This window comes from Microtus oregoni, unplaced genomic scaffold (assembly GCF_018167655.1).
Source record: "Microtus oregoni isolate MIOR12 unplaced genomic scaffold, Mior012 000021F_ref0000039, whole genome shotgun sequence".
Taxonomy (NCBI): Eukaryota; Metazoa; Chordata; class Mammalia; order Rodentia; family Cricetidae; genus Microtus; species Microtus oregoni.
In genome coordinates, this window is record NW_024543080.1 from 5,477,211 (window position 1) to 5,490,974 (window position 13,764).

Below are 13,764 nucleotides of genomic sequence, written 5' to 3' on the forward strand. Positions count from 1 at the left end.
TCAAGGGCTTAGAGGCATCTTCTGACTTATTTATTCTTCCTCCTGAACCCCTAAAGGCTCTGGAGGACGGGCAACCCCTGTCTTAGAGTGAACAGTCCTTATCTTGACTTCTTTCCTTAGGACTGTCTTCTAAAGTTCTTTGTAGGTGTGCCAGAACACGCCAAGATCTCACCTCTGCATTTCATGTAGCTCTGCGGCAGGGAGCCTGTCTTAAATGTACCATGCCCTGTATTTGATTCCCCCGTGTCCACCACACACTCTCATCACATACACATATTCTCATACACACTCTCACACATACACACTCTCTCACACACACTCTCTTTCTGTCTCTAATTCACACGCACGCACACATTCTCATACGCACATACACACACACTCACACACACATTCTCATACATACGCACACATACTCACATTCTCATACACATTCATACACACACTCACTCACACACACATACACACACTCACACACACATTCTCATACGCACATACACACACACACATTCTCATACACACACATTCTCATACACACACACATACTCACATTCTCATACACATTCATACACACACTCACTCACACACACATACACTCACACACACATTCTCATACGCACATACACACACACACATTCTCATACACACACATTCTCATACACACACACATTCTCACATTCTCATACACATTCATACACACACTCACACACACACATACACACACACTCACACACACATTCTCATACACACACACACTCACATTCTCATACACATTCATACACACACTCACACACACACACATACACACACTCTCTCTTTCTGTCTCTAACACACACCCACACACACAAAACAGACATGTAAGTTCATGTTATGATACCCAAATTATCCAAGTACAGAGCTCAACAATTTTATCATTTCCTGAGGAACAATCCTTCAATTCCAGAAATCCTTAATAATCTTACAAACTTGTGCCTAAAAATAGAGTATCTAAATTTCTATATAAAGTATCACAAAGTGGAGGAACTTGGAATCACTGTTCAAAATGAAGATGTGAGCCATTCTAAAATAGTGCAAACTGAATTGCTGGGATTTTTTGTTTTATGCAGAACTCATTATTCTAAGGTTCACAAAATAACTGGCAGTGATGCCAAATAGAGGTACCAAACATCTTGACAGGGAAACAGCAGCTATTAACTCTTGTTTAAGTAAAAATACCCCACCCCTGTGCTGTGCTCTTACTCTGGCCTGGGGGCTGTGTGGTCCTGGGGTTTAATCCAGGGCCTTGTACTTGCCATGTATGCACGTTACCCACTGAGCTAACCCTTTCCACTCTTTCTCATGGGGTGGAGGGCACGGGGGTAATGACCTGTGACCAGCTACATTAAAGCTCACAGAGCAGTGCGGTCTCCTCAAACTTAGCGTCATGGTTGCCATTTGATTAAAGTTCTGTCACCTACTAGTTACATTACTGTATTGTCTATAATTATTAGGTGTCTTATATTTGCTGTTTATTTGGTACTGTGCCTTTACTGTTTATTTTAAAATTATTTTGTCATTTACAAAGGTGTATATACTTGTTTGAGTTTATGTTTATATACATGGTACTCCAATGTTTACCTTGGAGTGTCATGGAATAATTTTTATGTTTGGCGGAGGAGACTTGACCAGTCTGGACTCAGTGTTTTGGCTTCTGTTGTCTGACGGCAGGAATGCACTGGTCTGACCGTCAGTGTCTGGCTCACCTCTGCTCTTTCCCAGCCAGATGGTGGGGCCTGTCTTGGGAGGGAGAATCCCTCTATTTCTAGACAGTGGAAGGTATTCTGTCTTGAGGGTATTGACAGTGTGGAACACACACATAGTTTTGTTGGTTTTCCATCTTGACTGTGTGCTTGTTTGAATGAAAATAAGGAGAAATTTGGAATTAGGCCACCATTGTTTTTCAAACTTAGAAGCACCCTCTTGACCAAATACAAAACTGTAAACAATATTTTTTCACAAAAGTTTCTCAGCTTTTATTAATGACATCTAATTTGCTGATTTGAAGCAATGTGATTTTATAAGGGACTTGAAAGCCTACCTGCCCCCAATCAGAGCACTAGTTAACAGAATAACTGAAGTATTACTCTTTATATTTTAGTTTATCTGTAGTAACCCTTTGGAGTCTGGGCGTGGTGGAGCACATCTTTAGTCCCAGCACTAATGTGGCAGAAGCAGGCAGGTCCTCTGAGATTCAAGGCCAGCCTGATGTACAGAGCCGAGTTCCAAGCCAGTCAAGGATACCTTGTTTTGTCTAGATGATCCTGTCCAGACAAAACAAATAAAACAAATAAAAACACCTTTGGTCCTAAAATCAAGTTTTAGAACAAAATTTGACTTGCATACTCATTTTATTTAGTAGTAAAATACTTTTGTATGCATAAATATTTTTCTAGAGGAAAAATTTCCAGAACATTAAAAGTCAGTTCCTGTTCACCTCTGAGCTTTTCCACATAACACTGTAATAAAACTGAATATTTTGTCTTTCAGAGACAAGAACTGAAGGATCCAAAGAGGGAGGCACTCACATTTCAAGATCTCTAAGAAGAGGTAGAAAATAGTATGGAATCAAAAGCTTGTGAATCAAACAATGAAGATCATCTATCAAGCGGCATCATAACCAATGGAGGTGTGTACCTTCTCTAAAGCGGAATGAGGGAAATGAGAAATAACGTGTCTTCATAATAACCATCTCAGGGCCTGGTTTATGGTGTGCCTTGTTTTTCTACCGTGCTGTTGTCTTCAATTCTGTTTTTGAATTAGAGATTGCCTCACATTTTACTGAGCAGATCTGGCTTTAGCGTATGTTTCCATTGTCTTTTTGACGTCTAAGTTGTTTCTGTGCTGACGTCCTTGAGTGTCAGCATCTCCTGCTGTCCCGCTAGTATCTTCACATGCTCAGTTTCCTCGCCACGCTCAGCTCATGTCAGATTGCCTCTCCTCCTTGGGCGTACCGTCGTTCTCCATCAAGATCCTAGGTGCACATCTTCTTGACCTCTAAAGTTTTTTGGTTTATTTACTTAATTTTTAAGCTTTATTTTATGTGTATGAGTGTTTTATCTGCAGGTATGTTTGTGAACCATGTGTGTACTTGGTGCCCTCTGAGGTCAGAAGGGCATCAGATCCCCTGGATCTGGAGTTAGAGATGGCTGGGAGTTACCTTCTGGGTCCTGGGAATCAAGCCTGGGTTGTCTGCAAGAGCAACAAGTGCTATCAGCTGCCAGTCATCCCTCCAGCCCCATCCCATTCCTGTTCACACATCTTTTTTTTTTTAATATTTATTTATTTATTATGTATACAATATTCTGTCTGTGTGTATGTCTGCAGGCCAGAAGAGGGCACCAGACCTCACTACAGATGGTTGTGAGCCACCATGTGGTTGCTGGGAATTGAACTCAGGACCTTTGGAAGAGCAGGCAGTGCTCTTAACCACTGAGCCATCTCTCCAGCTGTTCACACATCTTATTAGCAAGTGTTGGACTTCTGTAACCGGTCTCTCACCTCAGCCCTCCTCTGTGTTACTGCTATGGAGCTCCTGTTTTCCTGCCTACTTTCAAGTAGTGGCTACCAACCATGATCCATATCAATACACCCCACCCAGCCTTTTCATTTTCAGGTCTAGACATTTAAATGCCTTAGATTCACATTTGCAAATTCTGATGGAGTAGGCTCGGAATGGGGCTTAGGCACAACTGTATTATTATTTTCAAGTTTCTGAAGTGATCCCGATATATTACAAAGATATTTACAACAGCTATCACAGATTCTGACATTTTACTTCTAAATTACCGCTCTTCTGTCTGTATGTCCGGCCCACCACTTGCCAGTGTCCTTCTGTCTGCATATCCGGCCCACCACTTGCCCGTGTCCTTTTGTCTGCATGTCCGGCCCACCACTTGCCAGTGTCCTTCTGTCTGTATGTCCGGCCCACCACTTGCCAGTGTCCTTCTGTCTGCATGTCCGGCCCATCACTTGCCCGTGTCCTTCCCCTCTATTATTTGCATTCTCACTGGAATGTGCTAAAGCCTATCACTCTAACACCTCAGTTCAGGGGCGAGGCTGCTGGAAGATTGTGCTGTGAATCTCTCCCCAGGCTGCCACTTACCATCACAGTCTCCTATCACAGCAGGGTCCTGATGCCACTAAGGAATATTTCCTGTGGCCAGATCTCTTTCCAGTTCAAAACTATACCATACTAGGTGAGATCCAAACTCCTTGGCATGGCTTCAAGGCCCTCACATCTGTATTCTCATCCTCATCCATGGCAGCCGCTTTTCTTCTGCCTAGCACATCCCAGTGCTCTCAAGCCCACTGGCATTTAATTCAGTGCTTCCACTCTGGAATGTCCTCTCGTCTTCTCCAGACTGGTGCTCACTCATACATACTTCCAGACTTTTCAGGGTCACGTGCTCTTCCTCTTGCACAGTCTGTCCCTGCTTTGTGGCTCAGTCTGTCCTTCTCAGCACTCTTAACTGTCCTTTCACTTGCCTCTTTTGACCTTGTGTCCTTTAGGATTTGTTAAAGGAGCCCCCTGCAGTAATGTTTGCCACAAACTTGTTTCGTGAATAATTAATGAATTCTCTACTGTTTAGGTTCTTCAAGTCCATTTTTTGTGTCATCTGTTCGTGGTACAGTAACTGAAAATGCATCTTCAACTGGGACTTTAACACAAATGCCTTTTTTCCCTAAATATGAAGTGGAACTTGATTCTCATAGGAAGGTCATCCTTTACCCTGGGAAAGAACACATCGAACGTGTTTTGGAAGAATATTCACATCAAGTTAAAGATTTGCAGAAAAGACTCAGTGAAGTGAGTTGCATTCCTTGCTAGCAGCTGGTACCATTAGGCCAAGGAGACATGTTGTCTTGAAATCAAATGTAACCCTCCTGAAAGAAAGCATTAGCTCAACAAAAAGAGACTTCTATTTCTGTTGAGCTAATGAGAAGTTTACATACCATTTTCTTTCTGGTAATTATGTCTCAGTCTCATGATATAATTTTTCAGTGCTTCAAAATGTTATAGTTAATGACATTCATATGCTATTAATAATTGGTTTAGGCCTACTGACCTACTATTATGACACCTGGATTTTTTTTTTGCAAACAGTGGTAGAAAGTAGGATTTTACAAACACATAAACACACAGAATGGTTAAATAGAATTTAGAAGGGTTGCTAAAATGTCAAGTGGACCTCATATAGAATTGAGTTCCAGTGGTTTACTTTCTAAAAGTCAGACTTCTCACCACCATACACAAGAGCTTCATGCTGTCCTTGTTCAGTACCCATTCTCTGTGCGTACCCTCTGCTCCAGCAGAACTAAGCCACCTGATCATCCTGGGTGGACCTTGTCATTCTAAATTTCCATGCATCTCTACGTGACTGCTGCAAGACTCTTACTATCTTCATGCCTTCCCTTCTCTGAAGCCTTCCATCTAGACAGTACTGAGGGTGTTCTCTGTGTAAGTATTGTTTGTACTCTTTTGTACACCTTACTGTATCCATCAGTATGTTATTCTGCCTCATCAGACAGACAAAGACTTTAGGAGATGAACCTTAAATGAAAAAATTATGTATCATTGCACTATACACAGGGCATACGAAGATAAATAAGCCACAACTCTCAAAGGAGTTGATAGTTTCTGAGATGAAGTGGTCATATAAACAAGTAGTGCTGCGACCTTGTGATAATACAACAACAAGACATAATAGAGACAGAGGACGTAGTAGTAGAGAAAGAAACAGAAATTGGGCCAGCAAGATGGCTTGGTGGGTAGAGGTGCTAATGCCCAAGCCTGACAGCCTGAGGATCCTACAAGGTGTCAGGAGAGAGTAGATTCTCAAGAGATGTCCTTCCACATGGGGGGGAAGGGACCGGCAGGAGAGAGAGCACCTTAATTTATTTTCTATGTCTGATTTATCCTGTTAACTCCTGTAGAGTATGTTGCACTTGTTTCGTTATTGTATTCCTATGTAGCAGAAATGTGCTAGGTACCAGATATAAAGAGATGGAAAAGACACGATCCCTTCCTTGTAGTCCTGTGATTGAGATATTACAGAAGGAAATAATCCTGTCAGAGTTGTGCTGCAGGTGGGTTCACTGGTGATGCTGAAGCCACATGGAGCTTGGCATTCCTTTCCTAACCTCACTTTGCAGCCTCTGACAGTACTGTCTCTAACCCTCTGATAGTGCTAGTCATTAGCCTAGTGCAATGGTCCTCAACCTTCCCAATGCTGTGACCCTTTAATACAGTGCCTCGTGTTGTGGTGACCTCACTCTACTGCTAGCTGCTGCTTCTTCCTCCTTTCTTTATCCCCCCTTCTCTCCCTCCCTTTATCTTTCTGCCTTCCATTCTTTATTCTTCTTCCTTAAACAGGGTCTCATTGTAGCCCAGGCTTGCCTTAAATTTGGCCTCCCCTGCCTAGCTTCCCAACCTTTAGGAATTTAGGCATGTGCCTCTGGCCAGCCTTAGCATCCTGTTCTCATTTCTGTTTTGTTTGTTTGTTTGTTTTTAAAGTTATTAAAGTTTTTCAAGACAAGATTTCTGTGTGTAGCCCTGACTATCCTGGAACTCACTGTGTAGACCAGTCTAGTCTTGAACTCAGAGATCTTCCTGCCTCTACCTCCTGAGCACTGCGATTAAAAGCACGTACCACCACCACCCCACTTCCTATCCCTAATGGTTGTGATTTTTGTATACAGTACTAGACCTCTGCAAGCACAGGGTCAGTATTTGGTTAGAGTGAAATCTTATATTATCTTTGTTCCCTCCGGATTTTTTTTTTTGGTCTTCCTGTTTGCTCAATTTTAGTCTCTAGTTTTGTATTTTAGAATCTTCTCATTTTCAGTAGTTTTTGTTTTCTGTTAGAACTCAAAGATGAGGCAATAAAAGCTGTTCATCCTACACTGGTCACCAACTGTTAGCTGGGAGATGCTTCAGTGCCTGGCTTTGGAAATCTCTGCATTTTCCTTTAGTTGAACACCTTCAGAGTTTTATTTTTAAAATTTATTTTTATTTTATACTTATAAATGTTTTGCCTGCATGTATGCATGTGCACCATGTGTGTGCAGTGCTCACAGAGGCCAAAAGGGGGCATCAAATTCCCTGGAACTGAAGTTAAAGATAGTTGTCAGCTGCCATGTGACTGCTGGGGCTCAAACCCTGGACCTCTGCAAGAGCAGCCAGTGCTCTTAAGCACAGAGCTTTCTCTCCAGTTCACCCTTATAGTCTTAGATAGCAGTAGCTGTTGCCAAGGATTTAGGTAGATTGAAGGCAAAGTTTGACTTTTCTGTATATATAATTTAAACCAGTTTTCCAGTTTTAAGGGACAAAACATTTTCCCATTTTCACTTTGGCTAGAATATTTATTTCAGAAAATGGACTAAGGCTAAGCCAGGGAACTTTGCTGATGTAGTCTAGTTATCTAGGTGAGAAATTATTCACTGGGCTCTGAACTTCAGCAGTGAGTGGTTTTTATATACATAACAATAAATAACACATAACCCTTAGGAAATTATTGCCTTCTATAGGAACTATGATTTGATGGCTTAATATAAATATAGATTAATTTGTGTGAGTTTTTTTTCCAGAGCAATGAATTACACGAGAAACAAAAGTTTTACTTAAGACAGTCAGTCATTGATTTACAAACAAAACTTCAAGAAATGCAAATGGAGAGAGATGCCATGGCCGACATCAGGTTGGGATTTGTTACCTGAATTCCTCCTCCTCCATCAGTGCTAGAGATTGAACCCAGGGTCTGGGCAGGTTAGGCAAGTGTTCTGCCACTTAGATACGTCCCCAGCCCAGAAACTGTTCTCTGGCGTTATTCTTAGTGCTGGGTGCAGTCCCATATTCAATACATATAATCTCAGGACTTGGGTGGCTGAGATAGAAAGACTGCTGTGAGATCAAGGCCAGCTTGGGCTCTGTAATTGGGTTCAAGGCCAGCCTGGGATGTATAACAAGATTCTGTATCAATTTTTTAACTTCTTGTAGTAAAATTGGGTGAAAGTGAGTCTTATTAATATTGTTTCTTTTCTCTCATTTGTTTCATAGACGAAGGGAGAGTCAGTCCCAGGAGGAGTTAAGAAATCAGCTTCAAAATACAGTTCATGAGCTTGAAGCTGCCAAGTGCCTCAAGGAGGACATGCTGAAAGACAGCAGCACACAGATAGAGCAGCTAAGAAAAATGATGCTTAGCCACGAAGGTGTGCTTCAAGAAATCCGGTCAATATTAGTTGACTTTGAAGAAGCCTCAGGCAAGAAAATATGTGAACACGACAGCATGTCTACCATGCACTTCCGCAGCCTGGGCTCCACTATTAGTAAAATCCTAAGAGAATTAGACACAGAGATCTCTTATCTTAAAGGGAGGATATTTCCAGTAAGTGGTGAGAACACTACTTTATATTATAATGCATTGAGAGATAGCTTATACAATCCTTTAAATAAGCCAGGTTCTCATTTTCTGTTCTCTGAGATGATACACAATGCTCTCTCTTGACAGGAAACTAGCTCTTTTACCTGTACGGCTTGTAAGTATAGCAGAGCACAGTGCTGTGTGACACAGACACAGAACTCATTTTAGTGTTATTTCTACTTATATCTCTTGAAAGCATTCATTTTACCGAAACTGCATTTTCTAGGTTTAGAATTACCAGTACCCAAATTAATATCTCTGTTTTAAAACCAGGTAGAGGATCAGCTTGAAACACTGAAATCTGAATCACAGAACAAAATAGAGCTATTACTTCAACAACATCAAGATCGGTAGGTGTCTGGTCGAGGCATAGAAATCACAGCGAAACTATCCCACTTATCTCTCTCCTGCAGTTCGAAAGTCTACAAACTCTGAGAGAACAAAAACATTTCCTTATCAACCCGTAGCAAACTTAGGTTAATTTTTTTTCTGACAACTGTTGAAGCTATAAGGAAGGCATCATTCAATACTGTAGCATTGCAGGTTCCGCTACAGAGAGAGAAAATAAAACCAACTCCCAACACAATAAGGACAAGCGATTTCTAACCAAGGGAGAAGGTGCGGGATTGGTGGGTGGAACATTATTCACAGAAGGTTGAAGATTCCCACAAAAGATAGGCCATGGATATAGATTTTTAAGCTGAAGGATAAGCGACTTGATCACCTGTCAAGGATTGATCAGATAGCAAGAATGAGACTATTCTCACTGTGGTTGGCCTGGGTCAAAGACCAATCAGAGTGGCCAAGTCAAGGCCTAGGAAGAACAGCCTCATTGGCCTAAGAGTGATCTGTCACATATCTGCTGATTAGCTAATATGAAGTATTTAATAGTCTGTGACTTAGTGTAAATATTTGTAAGCTTGTATTCATAATGTGTTTTCTTGATAGGACCCTCCCCTAGGTCTCCCTGGAGATACCATATGACATATGGTACATACATTATTCATAATACTCAAAGGTGTTTGTTTTCTTTGAGAACAGAGTCTTATTGTTGCCCAGTCTGGCCTTGGATTCCTGCAATCTGGTGATCTTCCTGCTTCAGTTTCTCAAGTACAGGACCAGAGGCACATACCATCGTCGCCTTACTTGGTTCTCAGAGTTTGATACTGAGACTTAGATTCTGAATTCTGAACCCTAGTTGGTTGTAAGAAAAGGCTTCTGGAGTTGTTATTAAAAGAGTGGAATGGCCAGGTGTGGTGGTGGCGCCTTTAGTCCCAGCACTCGGGAGACACGGGCAGGCAGATCTCTGTGACTTTGAGGGTGGCCTGGTCTACATAGCAAGTTCCAGTACACCAGAGCTACCTAATAAGAGAGACCCGGTCTCAAAAAGAAACAATTAAAGACAGAAAGAAAAAGGAGTAATGTTTACAAAACCAGGCATGGTGGCTCAGGTCTGTAACCCCAGCACTTAGGGGGCAGTGGCAGGAAGATTGCCTATAAATTCAAGACCAGTGAGGACTGCACAAAAGTCTGTCTCAGACAAATAAGTGGAAGAGTAACATGTAAAACTGAAACAAAATACTTAGCTTGAAGGTGTTTTTCAGCATTAACTTTGAGATGAGTTATAGGTAATAATTTCCTGTATCATAACAATCATTACATTCTTTCTGTAGGATTGAGCAGTTGATAAGTGAACATGAAATTGAAATAACAGGACTTACGGAGAAAGCCAGCAGTGCACGAAGCCAAGCCAATAGTATCCAGAGTCAACTGGAAATCATTCAGTATGTGTATACTACTGGTTTAAAACAGATGTCACTTAAAAACTATTATTTTAAGCTGGAGAGTTGACTCAGCAATTAAGAGTACTTGTTGCTCTTGCAGAGGACCTGGGTTTGAGTCCCAGTACTTACCTGGCAGCTCACTGCTGTTATCTGTGATTCTGGTTCTTGTGCACACGGGGATGGGGGAGTGTCTCTGTAGGCTTTGTGGCCAGCAGGAAAACGATCTGGGTGAGGGAAGAATGAAACTAAGCTCAGCCTTGTTTAGGTGCTGAGCCAAACTTCCAGAGTCTGACACTTGGTTTATTTTAGCCGTATTTAAGCATGGCACAATTTTGGAAAAAGTTTTCCAATAGCAGTTAACTCAGTCCCATGAGTATAGCAGAGGTTAAGACATGTTTACATTGAGATTCTTACAAAGTACATCTGGCTTCTTTTACAAGAATGGATATTGTTGACTCAGAGATAGTGCCCAAGATTTAGAGTTTATAGGGAGCTTGACTAAGGTAAACATAATGCCTGTGAATGTTGGGATTGGCCTTGTCCTAAGATAACATAGAAGTCACTTATGTTATAAAATACAAGTGACATCTCTCATAAGGATAAATTTTAAGACCTAGAAGCAATGGTCAATATTTAGAGGGAGAAAGGTCCAGGATAAGTAAAACATAAATTCTGAGGGATATAGGTGGAACCTGACTCATCAGACAGCAAAGGATCACCAGGTTGTGAACTGCGTTCTTTCCCAGCATTCCAGGAGAACAGGCAAACATCTTTGAAGAGACAAGTATGCATGTTTAACTTTTCCTGCCTTTTCCAGTGCTTATCTGTACATGCGAGAACTTTGCCCTCCACAAGTTCTAGGGGATCCAACACCCTTTTCTGACCACCACAAGGCATGCTCGTGGTGCACATACATACATGCTGGCAAAACTCATACATGTAAAATAATAATTTAACAGCTATTGTTTTGACTCATATGTTGTCCTAATATCTTTTTGAAATTGCTTGGTAACTAGGTCCATGAGAAAAAGATAAAGCTTTTCTAGCACTTGAACAGAAAGATAACAGTAATATTTTTGTGTCACCATGTACAATGTATTATTGCAAGTATTCAGGCTCCTGGGATTCACTGAGTTATTCATTCAAATGATAGTACAAAGAAAATATACCACACAAATATTATGAATACTTGTATATAAACAATTACATGTATATCTCTCTATATAATTGTGTATGCATATACGAACACAATTAGAAAAGATACATATGTTCAAGTATATACATAATATATATGCATATGAAATTTTATAATTTGAAATGATGCTTAAGACTATCATGTGTCAGTTAAATTAAACCTAAATCAAATTAAAGGTTTATTGTATTTGTATAAGTGTATGTGTACCTCTGTGTGCACATACAAGCACCTGTCTGTCATGTGGGGACCAGAAGAGGGCATCAGATTCTTTGGAGCTATAGTTCTAGCATTTTCAGAATGCCCAGTCTGTTATGTAGGTGTTGGAACCATAACTCTGTTCCTCGTGGTTACATAACAAACACTCATAACCACTGAGCCATCTCTCTCTCCCCCAGTACAGACATTTTTAATAATATGCAAAAGTAGAGAGTAGTGTAATGAATACCTACATACATATGTATATCTTCACACGCACACACACACACACACACACCACCACCAGCAGCAGCAGCAGCAGCTTTGACAATTAACATTTGTTTTTGGTGCTAGGAATTGAACAGAATTTGATATATAGTACATATACCTTATACCGCCAAGCTCTGTCCCCAATCCTGAGCTAAAACTTTGAAGAAGCAAGTTTGCAAAATGAAAAACAATTGCTCTGATACCATATAAAGTAATTATTGATAGCATCTAAGAGCTATGAGGGGCCCTTGAGGTATCACTTGTGTTCTTAGTTTGCTATTTGTTTTTATGCCCTTTTCAACCCTTCTTAGAGAACAAGCAAGGAACCAAAACTCCATGTATATGCGCCAGCTCAGTGACTTGGAGTCTACTGTTTCTCAGCTGCGTTCTGAACTGAGGGAAGCCAAGAGGATGTATGAAGATAAGGTAAGTTTAGACTTCACTTCCAAGGACTGTTTCACATACTAATCAATAATGTTGATAATTTGAAAAGAATAAAAATAATTTCTAACTAAAAAGAGTACTTTTAAAATCAGTGTAAGTTGGTGTGAAAGCATGCTATATTATCTATTAAGTTATAAATTATTTAGATTGTATCTTTGAATTCATAAAAAATTGAGAAGTATTTTTCAAGTAAATTTCTAAAAAGTAAATTGAGTAGCAGAGAATATAGCTCACTGGAAGAACACTTGTCTAGCATGCCCAAGGCTCTGGATTAATCCTCACTACCACAAAAATAAAGAATAGGATTCTGTTATTCTTTTTCATATAAGTCTTGGATTTAGCAAATATTGAGTACCAGCTGGTCTGTATATCTACCACCAATGTTTTGGGGACCTACAACTCATCAACTTCTAATCATTTTGTGGCTAGAAAACTAAAATTTAAGATTACCCAAAATAGTTAAAATAAAATTTAAGAACGTGAGTCTTCATCTTTTGGCATATAATTGCTCTTAAAGGCAGGTAATAGGCTGGGCGGTAGTGGCACACATCTTTAATCCCAGCATTCGGGAGACAGAGGCAGGTGGGCCAGCCTGGTCTACAGAGTGAGTTCCAGGACAGCCAGGGCTGTTACACAAAGAAACCTGGTCTTGAAAAACAAAAACAAAAAATTTAAAAAAACAAAAAATCAGATAATAATATTTTGGAGAGGCAGGGCTGGAGAGTGGCAGCCGCTGAGGACCCAAATTCAATTCCCAGAATCCACAGCAGGTGTTCATAACTGCCCATAGCTCCAGGGACATCTAACATCTCCATGGGCTCCAGCACCCATGCAGACACACCCACTCATAGATACACACACATACATGTCATTAAAATTTGTTTTAATTAAAAATTTTGGTACTGTTTCTATTTTTTGGTTTTAAATAGCTAAAAAGAAGTTATTTCATATTATCAACCATTTGTTCAGAGCTTAAAATGTATTAAATTCAACCATTTGCAGTCAGTGAAATTTCTAAACCAAAAACCAAAGCTGCTTTTCAGAGATGACGTTCCTCATTCCCTGAGGAGGGTTGCTTGCATTTGCCTCAGGTGCTCTCAGTCTCAGTGCTGTAGTTTGTGGAAGCTTGGAGGGCAAATCCATCTCTAGTCCTCCCTTTAGAGAGTCTGGCAGAGGTAACTTAATATAGTTTTTGCCATCTTGTTTACTCAGTTTCCCATTCTTAGTTATTTGGAGTAGTGATTTAGAAGAGGTAGAAGGTGATGTAGGTACTAGACCTTTTGTAAAATGAAAACAGTTCTGTTGGGTGGCAGTAGAAGAAGCCAGTCACTGTGTGGGCAGATTCAAACAAATAAGTAAACATTTATTTACTTTTCCATGGGCAGCAGTTTAATTCCCACTGTCCCTCCAGCTACCACAT

General features: G+C 40.5%; 1 protein-coding gene across 1 annotated transcript in view; it reads left to right on the forward strand.

The window, feature by feature from the left end:
* Ccdc158 (coiled-coil domain containing 158) overlaps positions 1-13,764 on the forward strand; it is a 63,246-nt gene that overhangs the window by 1,033 nt on the left and 48,449 nt on the right. The window contains exons 2-8 of the mRNA XM_041671536.1: positions 2,524-2,662; positions 4,626-4,843; positions 7,624-7,733; positions 8,093-8,420; positions 8,730-8,806; positions 10,130-10,240; positions 12,212-12,326. Coding sequence (XP_041527470.1) covers positions 2,596-2,662; positions 4,626-4,843; positions 7,624-7,733; positions 8,093-8,420; positions 8,730-8,806; positions 10,130-10,240; positions 12,212-12,326 — 1,026 coding nt within the window. The 5' untranslated portion in view covers positions 2,524-2,595. The remainder of the gene's footprint in view (positions 1-2,523; positions 2,663-4,625; positions 4,844-7,623; positions 7,734-8,092; positions 8,421-8,729; positions 8,807-10,129; positions 10,241-12,211; positions 12,327-13,764) is intronic.